The 22,624-nt window shown below is 42.8% G+C and overlaps 2 protein-coding genes across 19 annotated transcripts in view; one reads left to right on the forward strand and one right to left on the reverse strand.

Moving 5' to 3' along the window:
* The window catches only part of LOC121474696, a 37,720-nt gene that overhangs the window by 1,147 nt on the left and 13,949 nt on the right, over positions 1-22,624 (forward strand). For 4 of the 15 annotated variants that reach the window (XM_041727761.1, XM_041727765.1, XM_041727769.1 and 1 more), the window contains exons 1-5: positions 426-562; positions 3,170-3,314; positions 17,665-17,748; positions 19,051-19,405; positions 19,517-21,087. In XM_041727761.1, coding sequence (XP_041583695.1) covers positions 20,346-21,087 — 742 coding nt within the window. In that variant the 5' untranslated portion in view covers positions 426-562; positions 3,170-3,314; positions 17,665-17,748; positions 19,051-19,405; positions 19,517-20,345. Of the gene's footprint in view, positions 1-22; positions 68-425; positions 563-3,169; positions 3,315-17,664; positions 17,749-19,050; positions 19,406-19,516; positions 21,088-22,624 lie in introns of those variants that run through there. The other 11 variants (XM_041727770.1, XM_041727763.1, XM_041727772.1 and 8 more) reach the window with 11 other exon arrangements.
* Positions 20,995-22,624, reverse strand: part of LOC121474702 (retinitis pigmentosa 9 protein-like) — a 33,954-nt gene continuing 32,324 nt past the window's right edge. For 3 of the 4 annotated variants that reach the window (XR_005983478.1, XR_005983479.1, XR_005983480.1), the window contains one exon: positions 20,995-21,945. The gene's annotated coding sequence lies outside the window, so the exon portion shown is untranslated. The remainder of the gene's footprint in view (positions 21,946-22,624) is intronic. The other variant, XR_005983481.1, reaches the window with a different exon arrangement.

Below are 22,624 nucleotides of genomic sequence, written 5' to 3' on the forward strand. Positions count from 1 at the left end.
GGAAAGGGGAGGGAGGGGGCGGCGCGAGGTGACGGGGAGGCGCTGTTGGAGGGGTTTCCCGGAGAAGGTCAGTCGGTAGCCCCGGAGGGCGCGTGCGCGTGCGCGGCGAGGTGGTCGCCCCGAGGCGCGCGGGCGGGGGCGCGGGCGGGGGCGCGGGCGGGCCCGAGAAACCCCAAGCTAGGAAATCCAGACGCCAAAGCACCAGATTTTATGCTGCAGGCTCTTCCCCCGCTTGAAATACAAACATTTGCAGGCTGGGTCGGGAATTGGGAACGAGGAGGGCCAGCCAACCACCAGGCCGGGGAAGGGAGGGACACGTTGGCTGGCTGGCTGGCTGCTCAGTGGGCTTTGTGGCCTCAGCCCCTGCTCCCCCAAAATGCGCCTTCCACTCGCAGAGCATGTTCGGCTTCCCCGATCGATCGTATCGAGAAAGGCTTCTGTCTCCGGTCTTTCAAGGCCAAGGAAAGCCTCAAAAGCAGCACCTGAAAGGGCCCGCAGTTCTGGGGACGCCGCCGTTGTCAGGGTGCGGAGGGGAGCAGCTGGAGAGGAAGCCTTCGGGGAGGTTGGTGCTGCAATGCGGCGGCTACCTGCCCTCCCACCCCCCCACCCCCAAGCAAGCTCCAAACGAGCGCCTTCAGTTTCACGAGCTAAGCCTTTGTAGCAGCAGATGGCTTGTGGCCCACGCCGGTTTGGTTAACTTGGTACAGCTTGCTAGCAAGCAGAAAGTTGTAGATTGCCTCTCTCATTCGGTGCAAGTTATTCATGGATGCAAAATTGTCAGGAATGCCCACACCGACTTCACCTACCTTTGTAATTTACACGCTGGGCACAGGCTCCGTGTGCAAAATGTACACGACTAATTATGCACTAAAAGCCTTTACGTTACCAAAGAGCGTCTTCCTGTAGGTTAGATCGACTGAATGCATGCCAAGATGTGTGTTATTTGGGAATACTGGTGAAGGGTTTTACAGTGGAGTCATTCAAAATAGATTCATTCAATCCATCTTTATTGAATGCCAGGTGTGCTATCACTCTCCTTAGTCTGGTTAAACGCTTAAGTGTTTTGATATTAAACAACAAAGAAGCCTTACAAAAGATTCAGTCATTTCACACACTTGAGCACCTACGCTGTGACAGTGGACGCGTGAGATGCAAAGTCTGATCAAGAAGGCACAAACCAGGGATCCCTGGGTGGCGCAGCGGTTTGGCGCCTGCCTTTGGCCCAGGGCGCGATCCTGGAGACCGGGGATCGAATCCCACGTCGGGCTCCCGGTGTATGGAGCCTGCTTCTCCCTCTGCCTATGTCTCTGCCTCTCTCTCTCTCTCTCTCTCTCTCTCTCAATCTGTGTGTGTGTGACTATCATAAATAAATAAAAATTAAAAAAAAATTTAATAGCTTTACAGTTGGGAATGCATTTGACTGCAAGTAAATATTTCCATAAGGATCTGTTTGGTCACCTAACTCTGTAGGTAGTCGGTTACCCTAGTTTCAACAGCTCAGAAACACAAGAGCCACAATTTCTGTGATTCTTTTGACATCTGTCATGGTTGCAGGATAGCCACAGAAGTTTTAGCCTTCATATCTTTTTAGATTTATTTATTTATTTATGATAGACATAGACAAGGAGAGAGAGAGGCAGAGACTCAGGCAGAGGGAGAAACAGGTTCCATGCCGGGAGCCCGACGCAGGACTCGATCCCAGGACTTCAGGATCGCGCCCTGGGCCAAAGGCAGGCGCTAAACTGCTGAGCCACCCAGGGACCCCCGCCTTCATACCTTTATTGAAGGCAAAAAGATGGGGAAAGGAGTGGCCTCAGCCATCTATGCTCATTTTTATTTTTTCAGAAAGTAGAAGCCTTCTCAAGACTGTACCTCATATCCCCAACTCCGCAGACTTCCACATTCATCTCAATTTCCAGAGATATAATTTGGCCAAATGCAGCTGTGAAGACTTAGTTTTTCCCAGCTCTAATACAAAGTATAAGGCAGAAAAGCATTGGGAATGGATGTTGGGTCAAACAAATAGCAGTCTGCTAGTTCATTAATACTTAAAGCATCAATTTGAACATTTAAAACATGGAGCTGGGGTGCCTGGCTGGCTCAGGGAGTAGAGCATGCGATTCCTGATCTCAGGGTCATGAGTTCAAGCCCCACATTGGGCATGGAGCCTATTTAATAAATAAATAAATATTTTTTAAGACTCTATTTATTCATTCAGAGACACACAGAGAGAGAGAGGCAAAGACACAGGCAGAGGGAGAAGCAGGCTCCATACAGGGAGCCTGACATGGGACTCCATCCCTGGTCTCCAGGATCACACCCCAGGCTGAAGGTGGCACTAAACTGCTGAGCCACCCGGGTGGCCCAATAAATAAAATTATTAACAACAAACAAACACTGAGAACTAGCCAGCTAGATTGTAGTTTCTAGAGTTTCAAAGAAGTTAATCTTTTTGTTGTTTTAACTAGAAAAAGAACAGGTTGAACATTTTATCCTTAAATATTTCAACTTGTTTGCCATTTTTTCCCTCAAGGTTGCCATCCCCTTAAAAAGTCTCAGAGGGGCTTTGAGCAAGAAGAAGGGGAAAGGGCACCTGGGTGGCTCAGTCTGTAAAGCATCCAACTCTTGACCTCCACTCAGGTCATGATCTCAGAATCATGAGAAGAATCCCACAGCTGGCTCTATGCTCAACAGGGAATCTTCTTGAGATTCTCTCTCTTCCTCTCCTTCTGCCTTCCACTCCTGCTCTCATTCTCTCACACACTCTAAAATAAATAAATCTTTAAAAAAATAAAAGAAGAAGAAGGGGCTTGCTGTAGTAGAGGAGGCTGATTTCTTGTTTAACTTTCCATCCTTAGGGGATCCCTGGGTGGCGCAGCGGTTTGGCGCCTGCCTTTGACCCAGGGCGCGATCCTGGAGACCCGGGATCGAATCCCACATCAGGCTCCCGGTGCATGGAGCCTGCTTCTCCCTCTGCCTGTGTCTCTGCCTCTCTCTCTCTCTCTCTCTCTGTGACTATCATAAAAAAAAAAAAAAAAAAAAAAAATTAACTTTCCATCCTTAGCTGCTATCATAGAACAATTGTATGTGCTTGGCATTATTAGCATCAATGCCACCTTCATTTTTTCTTTTCTTTTTCTTTTTCTTTTTTTTTTTTTTTTTTTTACAGATCCTGCTCCTCAGCTTGGAAGCTGAACAGTCACAACTAGTTAACAGTGTCTAATTTAAGGAGATCAGAAATCAGTATTTTCTAACAATTACATTAACTGGATGGACTGTACAGCAACTCCCACGTGATCAATATCCAAAACTAGGTATATGACATTGTTTAAAGCTCTCCTTTTTAGTCAACAAAGCATATTTTAATTAAATGCCAACACCCTTGAAATAGTATCTTTCTAAGACTGCATCTGAAACATTGTCATGATTCTAGAAAACAAAACAAATAATTCGTGGAAAAAGTAAAGATACCACTACAAATTTTCTAAATTTGAGTCTTTTCTGTGCTTAATCATTTCTTAATGTTATAAGTCATAATCATTTAAGATGGTAGGATAATTTAAAACATTATTGTTAATTTTAACATTGTAACCTATTTAAAATCTTGAATTTGGGGGAGGAAGTTCCCAGGGCCATCTCTGAAAGGGACACTGCATTCCAAAGCTGATATGTGATAAATCTTCTCCATCTTGCTTTCTTGTATAATACAGAAAAAACCTAGTTATAATGGACATCATTATTATGGGGTAGCACAAGGGAGTTCTTTGTGGTAACAGAATCATTCTGTACCTTAATTGTGATATAATCACAAATCAATATATAAGATAGCATTTAATAGAACTATATATAACACCTATTTAAAAATAAGTGCAGGGCAGTGGTTGGCTCAGCGGTTTAGCACTGCCTTCACCCCAGGACCTGATCCTGGAGACCCAAGATCATGTCCCATATCAGGCTCCCTACATGGAGCCTGCTTCTCCCTCTGCCTGTGTCTCTGCCTCTCTCTCTCTCTGTGTGTGTCTCTCATGAATGAATGAATAAATAAGTAATCTTTTTAAAAAATAGTAAAATAAAAATAAGTGCATACAAAGGTGATAAAATCTGACGTCTGTAGTGTAGTTAATTTCATTGTGCTAATGTCAATCTACTTTTGATAATGTACTATAGTTATATAAGATGTTACACTGGGAGAAGCTAGGTGATCAGTACACAAGGAACTCTATATTACTTCTACCTCTTCTGAGTCTATAATTATTTCAAGATAAAAAGTTGTTTGTTTTTTTAAGTGGATGCCATTCATTGGACAAAGACTTATTTTAGTTCCCTGGGGTACAGAGATAAAAGACTCATAGAGGAAGAGGAATGCTGGACAAAAAGACCTAAGCAAACCAACAGTGGGATAAATTCTGTGAAAGCAATATGATTTCAATATGTGAAAACAATGTGTATTATGAGAGTCCATCAGAAGAACAAGCAGGGGGGATCCCTGGGTGGCTCTGCGATTTAGCACCTGCCTTTGGCCCAGGTGCGTGATCCTGGAGTCCCAGGATCGAGTCCACATCAGGCTCCCTGCATGGAGCCTACTTCTGCCTCTGCCAGTGTCTCTGCTTCTCTCTCTCTCTGTATCTCTCATGAATAAATAAATAAAATCTTTAAAAGAAAAAAAAAAAAGAGCAAGCAGGTCAGGAGAGGCTTCTGAGAAAAAGTAGAGCGGGGCAGGTAGAAAAAGAAAGAATCCACAATAGGAAAATAGCATGGGTCAAGGCATATAGGTTTAAATGAGCTCTGATAGGTTTCACTGTTATGTGTTTTCATTTCGCATAGCATGTTTTATCTCATAGCCCTTATGATGATTGTAACTAAATGTTTTCATAATATAAGCTCCAGGAGGGCAGAAAGTACTTTTACATCTTGTCGATTGTCCAGTGCATTACACAGTTCTTGTCTAGGCACTCATAACTATTTGTTAAATGAATGAGGTCATTGGCCATGACTGAAACAGGGAGTACATGTGGGGGAATGACAGGATATCTAGAGAAGAAAGCAAGTGATAGATACAGATCATGAAGAGTTTGACATGTTACATTTGGAGTCTATCCTAAAGGTAATAGAAAACTATCAGCAGAGGATGATTTCTTTTGTGTTATAGAATGATAATATGAAGGGTAATAATAGACAATGTAAAATGTAGCAATGTTCCAAAAAGTCAAAATGCAACCTGAGTAGTTTGTGTGTTAGCAGAGGAAAGCAAGCTAGGCTGTTAATAATTACAGGTCCCACTGCAGGGATTATATGTCTACCAGCCTCTGAGTCTCCAAAGGCTTTGTTTTACACCAATAATAGTAATAATAACAATGACCACAACAACAACAGCTAACATTTACTGGGTGAGTACTTATCATGTGCCAGGCACGAACTCCTCTAGTCCTTACAACAACTCTCTATGACTTTGATATTGTCTCCACTTTGCAGCTGAAGTGACTGAGGCACAGAGAGGTTAATCATCTCACTCTAGATCATACTACTAATAAAGTAGCAGAGTTAGGATTAAAATCTAGGCTGTCAGGGGTACCTGGGTGGCTCAGTCAGTTAAGCATCTGCCTTCAGCTCAGGTCATGATCTCAAGGTCCTGTGTGCCTGTGTGGAACCCCATGGGGAGCCCCATGTGGAGCCCCGAGTAGAGCTCCCTGTCAGGCTCCCTGCTCAATGGGGAGTCGGCTTCTCCCTCTCCTTCTGCCCTTCCTCACCCCACTTGTGTTCTATTTCAAATAAATAAATAAAATATTTTAAAAGATAAAAATAAAAAAATCTAGGTTTTTCTGGCTCCAGAGTTTATGATCTTTACTCTGTTTTTATGGACTGTCTTCCTCCTAGACAATTGCCTCCTTTCATCACTTCAAATATTAGGAACTACCACATTATCTTAGGAACATAGTTTAGTATGAACAGGAAGAAAAAAGAGATGATATTTCTTTTGCCTTCTCTTGGGTTATCAGAAAAAAATAATTTCCAAAATGCTCAGCAAAGTTCCTCTTAACATCTTTTTGGCCGGAAAATGAGATTGCTATACCTGGTTTCCAGTCATTGATTGGGTTCGAAGGAGAAAAGTTTCACTTTCTCTGAGCACATTGCTTTCCTTTATCTAGATAAAATCAGGGTTCACCTAGCAAGGAAAAAGTGTTTGAGTGCACTAGTAAGACCAGCAACAACGCCTGCCACAAACACAATCAATCCATGAGACCAATGAGAATGTACTTCAGGAAGAACACTGGACTGGATTCTTTCTTTAATGTGCCATTCAGTAGCTATGTCATTCTAACAAGTTATTTAACCTCTCTGAACCTCTTTCTTCATATAAAGCTTAGACATATTATACCTTAAAATCATACAAAGACTTAAGACGATGTAAAGTGCCTACCACAGAGTGCCAAGGTGTTCATTGGTTGAACGTCTGCCTTTGGCTCAGGGAGTGATCCTGGGGTCCTTGGATCGAGTCCTGCATTGGGCTCCCCATGGGGAGTCTGCTTCTCCCTCTGCCTCTGTCTCTGCCTCTCTCTTTGTGTCTCTCATGAATGAATAAATAAAATCTTTTAAAAAAAAAGTGCCTAGCACACTGTCATTTAATAAGTAACAGTTGTTAAAATTTTGTTCTATTCCACATGTTAAATATAAAATGACCATATGATCTGTCAAAATGACCATATGATCCATCAATTCCACTCCCAGATATATACCCAAAAGAACTGAAAGCAGGGACTCAAGCAGATATTTGTACACCCATATACATAACAGCATTATTCACAATAGCCAAAATGCAGAAACAAATGTCCATTGATGGATGAATAAATGAAATGTTATTTATACATTGGAATATTATTCGTACATTGGAATGAATGAATATTGGAATATTATTGCAATGGAATAGAATATTATTCATCCTTATAAAAGAAGGAAACTCTGACATGCTACAGTATAGAATAACCTAGAAGATATCATGCTGAGTGAAATAAGCTAGACACAAAAGGGCAACATTATATAATCCCATTTACAGGAGATATATAGAATAAAATTCATAGGGACAGAAAAGTAGAATGATGGTTGTCAGGAGCTGGTGGGAAGAAAGAAAGGTTCTTATTTAATGGACAGAGAGTTTCTATTTGGGATGATAAAAAGTTCTGGATATGGTTAGTGATGATGGTTGCACCACACTGTGAATGTACTTAATGCCACTGGATTGTATACTTAAAATGGTGAAAATGACAAATTTAATGTTATGTATTTTTACTCCAAAAAAGTTAAAAAGAAAACCTTGAAAAGAAACTGGCTTTGTCACTTGCTAGATCTGTGATCTGAGGCAAATTAACCTACTCGAGCCTCAGTTTCCTCATCTATAGAATGAGAAAAATAATACCACCTAATTCCTGAGTCTATTGTGCAGTTAAAACAAGATGACTCGATAAAGCACTACTGTCTTTGATTCTTCCTAGCTGAAAAGAGAAATATTCTAATTCTAAAAACTCCTGTAAGTCCTTACTACTTTATTTAGCAAAATTGTTACTATCACTGTGGCAGAGAGAAAATGTACATTTTTAATTTGGCTGGATCATATGGTAGGAGTATGTTTAGTTTTATAAGAAACTGCCACAGTGTCCTCCAAAGCAGCTGTACCATTTTGCATTCCCTCCAGGAATGAATGAGAGTTCCTGCTGTTTCACATCCTCTCCAGCCTCTTGTATTGTCAGTGTTCAGGCTTTTGATCATTCTAATAAGTGTACAGTGGTATTTCATTGCAGTTCTAATTTGCAATTCCCTGATGACATAATGAAAATAAACATATTTTCATGTTTATTTGCCATCTATGTATCTTCTTCGTTAGGGTATTTGTTAAGGTCTGTACCCTATTGTAATTTTAATTGGGACATTTGTTTTCTTAGTATTAAGAGTTCTTTGTATATTTTGGTAACAGTCCCTTATCAGATATATCTTTTACAAATATTTTCTTCCAGTCTGTGGTTGCCTTTTCATTCACTTGATAGTGTCTTTCACAGAGTTTTTAATTTTTATGAAGTCTGGCTTAATTCCTTCTGACATGGGTTGCATCTTGGTATTATACCTAAAAAGTCATCACTGTATCTTCTTCTAGGAGTTTTATTGTTTTTGCTTTTCACACTTAGGTCTATGATCTATTATAAGTTAATGTTTGTGAAGAGGGTAAGATCTGTGTGTCTACATTCACTTTTTTTGCATATAGATATCGAGTTGTTCCAGGATCATTTGTTGAAAAGGCTATCTTTGCTCCATTGTATTGTTTTTGCTCCTTTGCCAAAGATCAGTTGACTATATTTATGTGAGTATATTTGTGGGTTCTCTATTCTGTTCCATTGATCTTTTGGTCAATTTGTTTGACAATACCACAGTGTCTTGATTACTGTCACTTTATAAATAAATCTTGGAGTAAAGTAACGTCAGTTCTCTAAATGTGTTGTCGGGCAGCCTGGGTGGCTCAGCGGTTTAGCACCCGCCTTCAGCCCAGGCTGTGATCCTGCAGACTGAGGACTGAGTCCCACATCAGGCTCCCTGCATGGAGCCTGCTTCTCCCTCTGCCTGTGTCTCTGCCTCTCTGTGTGTCTCTCATGAGTAAATAAATAAAATCTTTAAAAAATAAATGTGTTGTCCTCTTTCAATATAGGGCTGACTCTTCTGGGTCTTTCCCTTTCCATATAAACTTAAGGATCAGTTTGTAGATATCCATGAAATAACTTCCTGGGATTTTGATTGGATCTATAGATCAAGTTTGAGAGAATTGACATCTTGACAATATTGGGTCTTCTTATTCATAACCATAGAACATCTCTCCATTAATTTAGTTATTTGATATCTTTCATTAGAGTTTTGTAGTTTTGGGGATCCTTTGGTGGCTCAGCGGTTTAGTGCCGCCTTCAGCCCAGGGTGTGATCCTGGAGACCCGGGATCAGGTCCCACGTCAGGCTCTCTGCATGGAGCCTGCTTCTCCCTCTGCCTGTGGCTCTGCCTCTCTCTCTATGTGTGTCACTCATGAATAAATAAATAAAATATTTTTTAAAAAATAGTTTTGTAGTTTTGTACATATTTTATATGTATTTCATTATGGGAATTGTCCATATAAATGGTCATGTGTTTTTAATTTCAAAGTGAACTTTCTCATTGCTGGTAAATGTGAAAGTGATTGGCTCTTATATAATAACCTTGTATTCTGCAAGCTTACTATAATCACTTCCTAGTTTCAGGAGTTTCCTGTCCATTCTTTCATATTTTCGACATGGAAGAGCATATCATCTAAAAAGACAGTTGTTTCTTCCTTCCAATTTAGTATATTTTTTATTTCCTTTTTTTTTTTTTAAGATTTTACTCATTTTTTCATGAGATACACACACACACACACACACACAGAGGCAGAGACACAGGCAGAGGGAGAAGCAGGCTCCACAAGGGGAGCAAGCCTGATGCAGAACCAGATCCCTGGACCCAGGATTATGTCCTGAGCCAAAGGCAGACGCTCAACCACTGAACCACCCAGGCGTCCCCTTCATTTTCTTATTTTATTGCTTAGCTAAAACTTCCAGTATGACATTGAAAATTGGTGATGAGGGGTGTCAGTCAAGTAACTGACTCTTGATTTCCTCTCTGGTCATGATCTCAGAGTCTTGAAATCAAATCCCATGTCAAATTCCGCTCAGTGGAATTTGTTTGAACTTCTCTCTCTCCCTTTCTCTGCCCCTCCCAGCCCCATGTGCATGTGCGTGTTAGCTGTCTCTCTCTCTCTCATATAAATAATAAATCTTTTAAAAAGAAAAAAGAAAAGTGGTGAAAGGGGATATCCTTGCTTTACTGCAGATAGTAGTGGGATAGCTTTAAGTTTCTGACTTATATATAATGTTCCATGTGAGCTTGAATAGACTGTGGATTCTGCTGTTGTTGAACAATGCAGTCTATAATTATGCATTTTATTCAGGTGATTGATGGTGTTGTTGAGTTTATCTGTGTTCTTACTGATTTTCTGCCTGCTGGATTTGTCCATTTCTCATAGAGGGGTAGTGAAGTCTCCAATTATAATAGTGGATTAATCTATTTCTCCTTGTAGTCATATTAGTTTTTGCCTCACACAGTTTGGTATTTTGCTGTTGCACACACATACATGATAAGGATTCTTTGTTTTTTATCATTACACAAAATGCCTCCCTTCATCCCTGATCATTTTTCTTGCTCTGAAGTCTGTTCTATCTGAAATAAATATGGCTATTTTCACTTGCTTTTGATTAGCATGGTGTTATTAGCATGGTACATCTTTCTCCATCCATTTATTCTTAATCTCTATGTATCTTTATATTTAAAGTCAGTCTCTTATAGACAACACATAGTTGAGTCTTAATTTTTGATCCACTATAACAAACTCTATCTTTTAATTGGTACATTGAGGGACGCCTGGGTGGCTCAGCGGTTGGGCGTCTGCCTTCAGCTCGGGGAGTGATCCCGGAGTCCCGGGATGGAGTCCCAAGTCAGGCTCCCTGGATGGAGCCTGCTTCTCCCCCTGCCTGTATCTCTGCTTCTCTGTGTGCGTGTCTCTCATGAATAAATAAATAAAAATTTTAAAAAAAATTGGTACACTGAGTTCACTGTCAAAGTGATTACTGATATAATTTAGTATCTACCATATACATTAGTTTTCTACTTCTTGCCCTTGTTTTTTGTTCCTATTTTTGTCTTCCACTCTTTTCTGCTAGTGTTCATCAACCATTTTATATGATTCCATTTTCTCTTTTTTCTTAGCATATCAGTTGTACCTCTGTTTTCACTCTTTTCGGTGGTTGCCCTATAAGTTGTTATGTACGTTTACAAGTAATCCAAGTCCACTTTCAAATAATACTACACTGCTTCACTAGTAGTGTGAGTAATTTATAAAAACAAACTATTCCTAATTCCTACTTCCTGTCCCTTTTATCATTGCTATCATTCCACTTATACATAACCACCTGTAAGTGTGTGCATATATATACACATAATTGAATACACTTGCTATTATTATTTTTCAAGATTTATTTATTTGATATATAGAGGGAACATGGGTGGGGACAGGCAAAAGGAGAATCTCAAGCAGACTTGGCTCAGTGTGGAGACCCATAAGGGGCTTGATCTCACAACAGGTTGAGATCACAACCTGAGCAGAAACCAAGAGTCGGATGCTTTACTGATTGCGCCACCCAGGCACCCCTTGCTATTATTATTTTGAATAAAATATTACCTGATAGATCAATTAAGAATAAAAAAAATAAACATTTTTATTTTACTTTCACAAATTCCTTCTTTTTTTTTTCTTCAAAGATTTTATTTATTTATTCATGACAGTCACACACACACACAGAGAGAGGCAGAGACACAGGCAGAGGGAGAAGCAGGCTCCACGCAGGGAGCCCGACACGGGATTCGATCCCGGGTCTCCAGGATCGCGCCCTGGGCCAAAGGCAGGTGCCAAACCGCTGCGCCACCCAGGGATCCCTCACAAATTCCTTCTGTAATAATCTTCCTGTATTTTTTAAGATTTGAGAGAGAGAGCAAGCACATGGCGGGGGGTGGGGGGGCGGCAGCAGAGGAAGAGGGGGAGAGAGAATCCTGAGCAGAGTCCCTGCTGAGTCCAGAGCCCAAGTCAGGGCTCAATCTCCTAACCCTGAGCTCATGACCTAAACCAAAATCAAGAGTCAGTCGTCTAATCAGCTGAACCACCCAGAGCCATAATCTTCCTTCCTTTATATGGATCAGAATTTCTGACCTATATTATTTTCCTTCTCTCTAAAAACTTTTAACATTTCTTACAAGGCAGATCTACTAGCAAAAAATTCCCTCTATTTTTGTTTTTCCATGAAAGTCATTATTTTTCCTTCACTTTTGAAGAGTAATTTTGTGACGTACAGATTTCTAGGTTGATGGGATTGTTTTTTTTCTCTCAACACTTTAAATATTTCATTCCACTCTCTTCTTGCTTGCATGGATTCTGAGAAGTTGGATATAATCCTCAGCTTTGCTAATCTATCATTAAGGTGTTTTTCTCCTCTTATTTCAGGATTTTTTATCTTTCATTTTCTGTACTTAGAAAATGATATGCCTAGGGGCCCCTGGGCTACTCAGTTGGTTGAGTTCTGACTCTTGGTTTCAGCTCAGGTCATGATCTCGAGGTCATGAGACTAGGCCCCCTGAGGGATCTTCAATCAGCAGGGAGTCTACTTGAGATTCTCTCTCCTTCTAATCCACCCCTCCACCCATGCCTGCTCTCTCTCAAAAAAAAAAAAAAAATTCTTTAAAAAAACTGTTAGAAAACTATATGCTTAGGTGTAGTGTTTTTGTTGGTTGGTTAGTTGGTTTTGACATTTATCATGCTTGATACCCTCTGAGCTGCCTGGATCTGTGGTTTGCTGTCTGACATTAATTTGAGGAAAATTCTCAGTCATCATTGCTTCAAATACTGTTTTTATTCTTTCTGCTTTCTTCTTCTAGTATTCCCATTATGTGTATATTATACCTTTTGTGTTTTTCCACACAAACACAACTTGAATATTTTTTAATACTTTATTCTTTTTCATTCTTTCTTCTCTTTGCTTCTCACCTTTTGAAATCTCTTTTGTTATATCCTCAAGCTAAGAGATTCGTTGCCCAGCTATGTCGTCTATTGAGTTCATCATAGGCATTCTTCATTTTGTTAATGTTTATCTCTAGCATTTCTCTTTTTTTCCTTAGAATTTCCATCTCTCTGCTTACATAACCCACCTGCTCTTGCATGCTGCCTCCTTTATCTTTTAGAGTCCTTAGAATATTAATCATGGTTGTTTTAAATTCCTGGTTTGGTAATTCCAGTATCTCTGTAATATTTGTATCAGATTTTCATACCTGTTCTGTCTCTTCAAACTGTTTTTTGCCTTTTAGTGTCTCTTATAATTTTTTCTTGATAGCTGGACAAAATGTACTGATAAAATATATCATGGATACTGGGTAAAGAATGCTGTAGAGGGGCACCTGGGTGGTTCAATTGGTTAAGCGTCTGCCTTCGGCTCAGGTCACTAACCCAGAGTCATGGGATGGAGCTCCACATGGGGCTTCCTGCTCAGCGGGGAGTCAGCTTCCTCCTCTGCCTCTGCCTGCCCCTCCCCCTGCTTGTGCTCTCTCTCTATATATATATCAAATAAAATTTTTAAAAATCTTTATTTAAAAGATTTTATTTATTTATTCATAAGAGATACAGAGAGACAGGCAAAGACACAGGCAGAGGGAGAAACAGGCTCCGTGCAGAGAGCCCGATATGGGACTCGATCCTGGAACTCCAGGATCACACCCTGAGCCGAAGGCAGACGCTCAACCACTGAGCCACCCAGGTGCTCCCCCAAAAAAATATTTTAAAAAAATTGCTGTAAATAGCAATTTGATCGTGAGATCAAGTCCCATGTCAGGCTCTGTAGCTGGCATAGAATCTGCCTGAGATTCTCTCTCTCCCTGTCCCTCTGCTCCTCCCCCCATTCATGCTCTCTCTCTCTTTCTCTCTAAAATAAATAAATAAATAAACAAAATATTTGGGGTACCTGGGTGATGCAGTCAGTTAAAGAGCTGACTTTGGCTCAGGTTGGGTCCTGGGACAGAGCCCTGCATTGGGCTCCCTGCTCTGCTTCTCCCTCTCCCTCTGCCCCTCTCCCTGCTCTTGATCTCTCTCGCACTCTCTCTCTCTCTAATAAAGAAATAAAATCTAAAAAAAAAAAGAAATAGGAAAAAAATAAGACTTATGAACATTAAACTGCATCAGTAGCCAACTCTACCAAAATACGTAATACCAAAACAAAACACACAACACATTCTTTCAGAGAAGTTCCACCTAACTTTCAAGAAATAGGTAAACAGGGGATCCCTGGGTGGCTTAGCGGTTTGACACCTGCCTTACGCCCAGGGCGTGATCCTAGAGTCCCGGGATCAAATCCCACATCGGGCTCCCTGCATGAAGCCTGCTTTTCCCTCTGCCTCTCTCTCTCTCTCTCTCTCTGTCTCCCATGAATACATAAATAAAATCTTAAAAAAAAAAGAAATAGGTAAACAATATTTCTCTTACACAAACTGCTCTAGAGAAAAGAAAAAACTATTTAACTTATTTTTTAAGCCTGGGATATCTTGAAACCAATAAAAGACAATATGAGAATTGAAAATTATAAAACAATTCCATTTACAATCTTAGATCACAAAATTCTAAATAAAATACTAGCAAATAGAATCCTACAATGTATACTGAAATATTAAAACTAAGTTGGGTATATCCCAGCAATACAAAAATTGTTTAATGAAAGAAAAGTCTAGGGGCATCTGGGTAGCTTAGTCGGTTAAATGTCTGCCTTAGGCTCAGGTCATGATCCCAGTGTCCTGGCATCAAGCCCCACATCAGGCTCCCTGCTCAGTGAGGAGCCTGTTTCTCCCTCCCCTCTGTTGCTCCCCCTGCTTGTGCTCTCTCATGCTCTCTGTCAAGTAAATAAATGAAATCTTAAAAAAAAAAAAAGGAATAAAGAAAGAAAAGTTTATTAAGGAATCTACCTTACTAGCAAGGTGAAGGAGAAAAAATATGATTATTTCAATAGATTCAGGAAAACCATTTGCGAAACTCAACATTTGTTCAAAATTTTTAAACTTATAATTTTTCAACTTATAATTTTTCAGCTTATTTGGAATAAAAGAGAGTCTCCTGATTTGATAAAGGATATCTAGAAAATAACTTATAATAATTCTTTATGGTAAATCATTAGAAATGAAGTACAAGATAAAGATATCTGCTCTCAGTTTTTTTTTTTTTAATTTTTTATTTATTTATGATAGTCACAGAGAGAGAGAGAGGCAGAGACACAGGCGGAGGGAGAAGCAGGCTCCATGCACCGGGAGCCTGACGTGGGACTTGATCCCGGGTCTCCAGGATCGCGCCCTGGGCCAAAGGCAGGCGCCAAACTGCTGCGCCACCCAGGGATCCCTGCTCTCAGTTTTTTTAATTGAATATTGTGTTGAGGGTTTTAGAAGATTAAGATAAATGTGAGAAAATATTCACTGAAAAGTAAGAAATAGGGATGCTGGGTGGCTCAGTGGTTGGGCATCTGCCTTTGGCTCAGGTCATGATCCCAGGGTCCTGGGATGGAGTCCTGTATCAGGCTCCCCACGGGAGGCCTGCTTCTCCCTCTGCCTATGCCCTGCCTTTCTTTCTGCCTCTCTCATGAATAAACAAATACATACATACATACATACATACATAATTTTTTTAAAAAAGAGAAGAAACAGAATCATCACTATTTATAGATGATTTGAGTGTGCATTTAAAAAATCTGGTTAAATCTACCAAAACTTGAAGCTAATGAGAGTTTAGCAAAGTTGCTGGAATAAAAATCTCAATACACAGACCTGGAGGGTATTAGGCTAGGTGAATAAGTCAAAATGATAAAGACAAATCCGCATGATTCACTCATAAATGGATGTAAAAATAATTTAAAGACAAAAATAAACAAAAAGCAGAATCAGAACTACAAATATAAACTGATGGTTGCCAAAGGGGAGGCGGGTAGGAAATTGGGCAAAAAGGGGAAGAGGGAAATAGAGGACTTCGGTTACGGAATGACTAAATCACGGGAATAAAAACAGAGCATAAGGAATACAATCAATGGTACTGTATAGCAATGTAATGGCACAGATAGTAGCTATACTTGTGGTGAACATAGCACAATGTATAAACTTGTCAAATCACTAGGTTTTATACCTGAAATTAACATAACATTGTGTATCAACTATACATAAATTTTAAAAAAAGAAAAAAGTCACTTGTATTCCGATACACCACCAACACAGTTAGAAAATGTAATTTAAATGAAAGAAATAACTTTCAATAACAAGAAAATCTACAAAAGATATTTTTAAAGGAAATTATAAGTTAGAACTTTGTATTTAAGATTTAACCATAGAAACAGATGTGATCTTCATTCATTCATTTAATTCCTGCCTAATACCCTATAATCTATCTATATAATAATTTGCTTATCTGTTCTCTTATTTCATGGACATTTAGATGGTTTTCAATTCTTTTGTTACAAGCAATGCTACTACAGGAAACAATTTTAATAGCTCTTTGTGTTTATATGTAGGATTTTTGTCTAGAATATTTCTAGAAGTAGAATTGCTGGTTTATGGACTATGACACGTTTACAACTTTCTGATAATGTCACCTTGCTCTCCAAAGTCATTTAACCAATTTACACTGTCACCAGCAGTGTATACATGTTTCTAACACTACACTTTGTCCTCCTTAACCCTTGGTGTTACCAGTCTTGTTACATTTTTTTCCCCAATCTGAGAGTTATAAGCGCCATCTCATTGCACATCCCACAAAAATGTAGGCTCCCTAGGAATTATAATTTTGTTTTTCTGCCCTGCTGTTTCCGTTGGGTTAACTTTTGCTGGGTCCCTTTGTAGGTACTCAAATATTAGCAGAGGAAACAAGTGAATGAAGGTTCACTAGTAAGGCTGAGTGTCCTTGATACTTGCTTAAAAGCAAGACTATTTTTTTTTTTTTTTTATGATAGTCACAGAGATAGAGAGAGAGAGAGAGAGAGAGGCAGAGACACAGGCAGAGGGAGAAGCAGGCTCCATGCACCGGGAGCCTGACGTGGGATTCGATCCCGGGTCTCCAGGATCGCGCCCTGGGCCAAAGGCAGGCGCCAAACCGCTGCGCCACCCAGGGATCCCAAAAGCAAGACTATTATCATCACACTTGTGTTTAAAATTTCAATCTAAAATCCAGTGTGTTAACAGGGGAAGTATAAATCACTCTGCTTTAATGAGAGACAGAGATTGTCAGACTGTCAAAAGGAGGGTGTCAGGGACCACCCAATCAACAGAAAAGGCACTGGGCCTGGGAATCCAAAGACCTTAGCCCAATCTTCTTCCAATTTAGGATTCAACTTCATTTTACGGGCAGATTACTTAACCTCCCTGAATCTCAGGTGCTGTCATCTTAAAATAGATGATGATAATAATACCCATTTGGAATCCAGAGCAGAGAACACAGAGTTCACTAACTGGCCCTTAACATAAAAATAGCAACCTCCACCTAACCTCAGACACCCATTCCACACAAAATGCCACAGTTGGCACAAAAACGTTCTTACGTCAGAGGTCACATTGATATATGGACAGCTAGTACCACTATGGGCCAAGTAGTACAAAACCAGGTAGTTTATCCTTGACATCTTCCAGCACTGCCCCAAACCCAAAGTTTTCAGTTAGTTTTTTCTTCTCTTCCGTTCTGCTCCCTAATGATCTACCTACCAACCCTCTCAATTATTAAGTTGGAAGTCCTGTTCGGCTAAACACAACCCACCATATCCCTCAACCTATTTACTGAATAGTTGCTAAACTTTGCTTCCTCCCAAGGACACTCCTGTTCTGAGCTGCTCATAAAGGGGTTCCTCTTTCTCCCACTCTTCGTGCACTCCAGGGCTGAGGCATGGCCACTAGCTTGTGGAATATCCAAGTTTTCTGGGGACTGAATATTATAAAATTTGGGGAGCTCTCTTAAAAATATTGTAAAATTATAAATACAAACATCTGATACTTCTCCCTTTCACTTTGCAGGTCAATCTACCACATTCACTGAGGACACAGGAACCTGTAAATGACTATGATATGAAGGAGGAGGTGGATCATCCAAAATTCCAGGTTCCCTCATCTTTTCCTTCCTCAGTGTGACTGATTTATACCCCACAGCACTTCAGCAAACCACTGCCTGGCCACCCTATGGACTTTGCTATAATTTGCAACTGCTCCAACTCTAAAATCCTAAATTTAAATTTTCTGACCACAATACCCCTACTCTAACTCTTTCAGTCTCATGTGAACGATCCCCATTATCTTTTTTCTCCATTTGATCAGTTCCTCCCCAACATTACTTCCTTTTTCTTCCTGACTATACACTAGCCACTAAGTAGGGTGGAGTAAGGTACCTAGGATGAAAATTTAAGAAGGCATTCATGTTCAAGGTCATGCAAGTGCATGGTATATATTATGTGTCATAACGTATTATGTTAATTTCCCACCGTTACACTGAACTTTAACTCTCTTCTTTCTATAAGCCTTACAAAACCAGCCTTTATCCATCGAATCGTTCAATGTCTTTCCCAAGCAACTGAATATGACAGAGCAAGTGACATACCACTGCAGATGAGGGACAATATAATTTACTGATCCTCAGTCCAGGTCAGCCCTCAACTCTACCAGCAGTCCTTTTGCACATCTGTAGACGACTGCTTTTTCCCCCTCCCTGTAGCAGTATGGTAGACCTTGTTCATTGTCAGCTCAACTAATACCCATTTTTCTTCCTTAGTCACAGCAATCTTAATTTTTTTCTTTTTTTTTAAAAAGATTTTTATTTATTTATTCAGAGACACAAACACACACAGAGAGAGAGAGAGAGAAAGAGAAAGAGGCAGAGAGAAAAGCAGGCTCCATGCAGCGAGCCCGATGCGGGACTCGATCCTGGGTCTCCAGGATAACACCCCGGGCTGCAGGCGGCATTAAACCGCTGCGCCATGGGATCCCTGGGTGGCGCAGCGGTTTGGCGCCTGCCTTTGGCCCAGGGCGCGATCCTGGAGACCCGGGATCGAATCCCACGTCGGGCTCCCGGTGCATGGAGCCTGCTTCTCCCTCTGCCTGTGTCTCTGCCTCTCTCTCTCTCTGTGTGACTATCATAAATAAATAAAATTAAAAAAATAAAAAAATAAACCGCTGCGCCACTGGGGCTGCCCTTAATTTTTTTTTTCAAGTGACAATATGCCCAGCGAAAAGAAAACTGTATTTCAGCCATAGGAAGCTAATGTGGTATAAACTGAAATTGGGCAGGTAGGTCTTCTAGTAAAGCTCCTTAAAACCAAAACTGATGACAGAAGAGAAGCTGCTGTGTACCCTTTTGTGCTCTTTTTTCACCCGTTCTCTTCTCAACTCCCTGCTTTCTGCCTGGAACAGCCATCTTGAAACAAGTGCAATTTGAAGACGGAAACCATTGCTAAGGATGGTGGAACAAAAAGAGGAGATTGGGTCTTTGAGACAGCAAGGAGGTTCCAGACCAGCCGGTGATGAATGGCATGCCTCCAGACCTCTATGTGACAGAAAAACTTTTATCCAGTTTCAGGCACCACTATTTCTGCTCAAACAGAATTTCTACCTGGTAATACAGTCATCCCAAATTTTCAACGCTCCCTGCAAGTCTTATTCCTGGTCTCCATTGAAAAAAATCAAGGTCAAAAAAAAGAAAAAAATCAAGGTCATCAGATGCTAAAGCACTGAAATCCCTGCCTTCAGGACTTCATGTCCCTCCTATGTGAGTAACTTTCTTCTGTCCAAGGCAAAGCACCGCAACCAGGCTTAGCTAACCTCACACTGCTTCCTCAGAACACCCTCCTAACTAACATCCCTTCTCTCTCCTCTGTAGGTAACATCTACCCATCTCTCCATTCTGGCCATAAAGATACTGAAATCCCTATCTTTAAAAAGCCAAAAAAAATTTTAAAAACTCACAAGCCTCCTTCCAACCCCACGATTCCCGTTAACCACTCTCCTTTCTCCCACGTGCAAAGAACAGCAGAGTCGGGCAGCCCAGGTGCCCAGCGGTTTAGCGCCGCCTGCAGCCGGAGGCGTGATCCTGGAGACCCTGGATCGAGTCCCACGTCGGGCTCCCTGCATGGAGCCTGCTTCTCCCTCTGCCTGTGTTTTTGCCTCTCTCTCTCTCTGAATGAATAAGAAAAAACAACAACAACAAACAAACAAACAAAAAAACCCCAGCGGAGTCCGTGTGTGCCAGCTTCCCGCTCAAACTGCCCACCTGCCGGCCCACGGGCGGCCTCCCAGGCCCTCCGTCCCTCTCTCCCGACCGAGAGCGCCCTACCCGCCAGGGCCTCTGCACCCCGCTTTTCCTGTCCGCAGCGGGAAGCAGGCTGGAACACCCCCCCTTGTGCATCGCCTTCCCTCAGGCCGGCGCCGTCCAGGCCGCCTTCTCCCTCTCCTCCTAGGTCCGCTCCTCTCCCTAAGGGTCAGGGCTTAGGCCCAAGGAGGGAAGGACGGCAGGAGCTCCGAGGAGGGGACAGCAGCTATCCTAACGCACACCCTCGAATGGAAGGGCCGGCCTGGGAGAGAGGGGTCCTCTGGAAGCACCAGCACCTGCGCGTCCCCGCGCTGCAGCCAGCCCCGGGCAGAAGAGGGCCCTGAGCCGCCTCAGGTGCCCGCGGGCGGGGCGGCCTGGGTGCCGGCCGGGCCCAGAGCGCATGCGCGGGCCATGGGCGGGAGGGCGGCGCCTGCGCAGTAGGCGGCACGTGCCCGCCAGACGATGTAAGGGCGGGAGCCGGGCCGCGGGGCGCCAGCCTGTCCGCGTGGCGGAGCCTGCTCTGGGGCAGGTGGGTGTGCGGGGACGCGCGTGTGGGGAGCGCGGAACAGACCGGCCGCGGGGCGGGAGACGCCGGGGCTCGGGGCGCGGGCTCCCCGGCTGGAGGGCGCGGGGTAGGCACCGGGCGAGGCCGGGCAGGACACGCCCTGGAGAGGAGCTCCCGGGTCTGCCCAGAGCGTCGCGCTGCGGCCTGTGCGCTCCTGCCGTGGCCTCCGGGCCTCAGCCGCCCTCCTGCCGCGGCGGCGGCTGCTCAGGAGCCGAGACTTGCTCCCGCTGGAGGGGACCCGCCCGCGGGCGGCTCGGCGCAGGGCCTGGGGCGGTGCAGCCCGTGACCCCGAGGCCAGGCGAGCGGCAGAGACGGTGGGGACCCCGCCCGCAGGCTTGGGGTTCTGAGCGGGAAGCGGACGACGCCCTCCATCGCGGCGGGACGCAGCGCTGGCCTCGCCTGAACGCCGACACCTGTTTTTCAGCCCAGAGAATGAACTCCTCTTCGGAAAACAGCGCTCATGTTGGGGGCGGCACCGCCAGGCCGTTTTTCTACGTGCACGCGGTGGGCCCTCCGCCGTACCCGAGTCCCTGGTACCAGCATCTCCCCGGTAATCCGTTCTGTGTTCCGGGGCCAGGTGAGGAATGTGAGGCGGTCGGCGGGGTGCGGGGTGCGGGGTGCGGGGTGCTCCCCCTGAAGCAGCGCCGAGGTTTTCTGACCCCTCAGTCCATGACTTCTCTTTCCTCACCCTCCTGCGCGAGAGATATGGCTGCATACGGGGCAGGGTTTGAAGTTCACCTTAATAAAATTTTGAATTCTACCTATATGCCAGTTCTTTTGCCAAATACTGGAAGTAGATTCTCTCATTTGACCTCAACAAACCCATTATTGCTGTCTGTTTCACAAATGAGGGAACGGGGGCTGAGCGCAGGACTCGGCCAGAGTTACGCAGGAGTCAAACCGCAATGTTACGGAACCACGCTGGTAGAGGCGCCTGAGAGCTCGCAGTCCCTATAGATTATCCCTTCTCATGTCTCCAGTAGCAAAGAGAATGTTAAATCTAATTCTTCGGCGTGCCCTGCTCTAGATACAGCGTGTCGTGTATGTTATGCAACTGTTTTCAAGGATTTGAAAACTAGGTGTGATAAGCACTGCTGGTGAGTTCATCAGTCACTGATCCCGCCTCAATAGAATCTTCAGCCCAAGGAGCCCCTCAAGGCAGCCATTCTAGAATCGCAGTCCGAGCAATAAGGATCTTTGCCAGCATACGACCTATGCTCAGCTCCTCACTGTCTCCAGCAGGACTGCCTACCTGACATATTTTGGACTTGTCCCTTCACATGAGCTAGTTCCTAAATTTTCATATATAAACATTCCATTAGCTTTGTTTCTCTGGTGACCCCTAACTAATACCGATGTTGTAATGCGGTTTTGGAATGGTTCGGATGAAGGAATCGTATGAGGAAAACTCTCGAGGTCAGAGGGTGAGAAATTCCTGAGAGAAAGAAATGAATATTGTATCTTAAAATTTACTTGAATTAAAAGGCTGAGATTCTATACTCACGGACTTTTTTTTTTTTTTTTTTTTTAATGGAATTCACCTTTAAGGTTTAAAATATTGGTCCTGGGGCAGCCCGGGTGGTTCAGCGGTTTGGCACCGCCTTCAGCCCAGGGCCTTATCCTGGAGACCTGGGATTGAGTCCCATGTCAGGCTCCCTGCCTGGAGCCTGCTTCTCCCTCTGCCTGTGTCTCTGCCTCTCTCTCTGTGTCTCTCATGAATAAATAAAAATCTTTTAAATAAATAAATAAAATAAAATATTGGTCCTGAGAGTTGAGGTTTTAGGACAATTAAAGTGGTGAGTACTGGGAATAGGAATCAGATCTGTATGCTTATTTGCTTCCTTAATTGCAACCTAACTCAGAGATTTTAGTGAAAAAAAGTTTATAGGATTTTACTGTCTTGTGCAACCTAGAATTCCAAGAAAGAAGCCATTTAGGGGCGCCTAAGTAGCTTGCTCAGTTAGGTGTCTGCCTTTGGCTAGATCATGATCCCAGGGACCTGGGATCAGGCCTCAGCCCTTGGGAGTCCAGCTTGCTGCTCAGTGGGGAGTCTGCTTCTTCCACTCCCCCCACCCCACTTATATTCCTTCTCTTTCTCAAATAAATAAATCTTA

The sequence above is a fragment of the Vulpes lagopus genome, chromosome 13 (genome assembly GCF_018345385.1).
Source record: "Vulpes lagopus strain Blue_001 chromosome 13, ASM1834538v1, whole genome shotgun sequence".
In the NCBI taxonomy this organism is placed as follows: Eukaryota; Metazoa; Chordata; class Mammalia; order Carnivora; family Canidae; genus Vulpes; species Vulpes lagopus.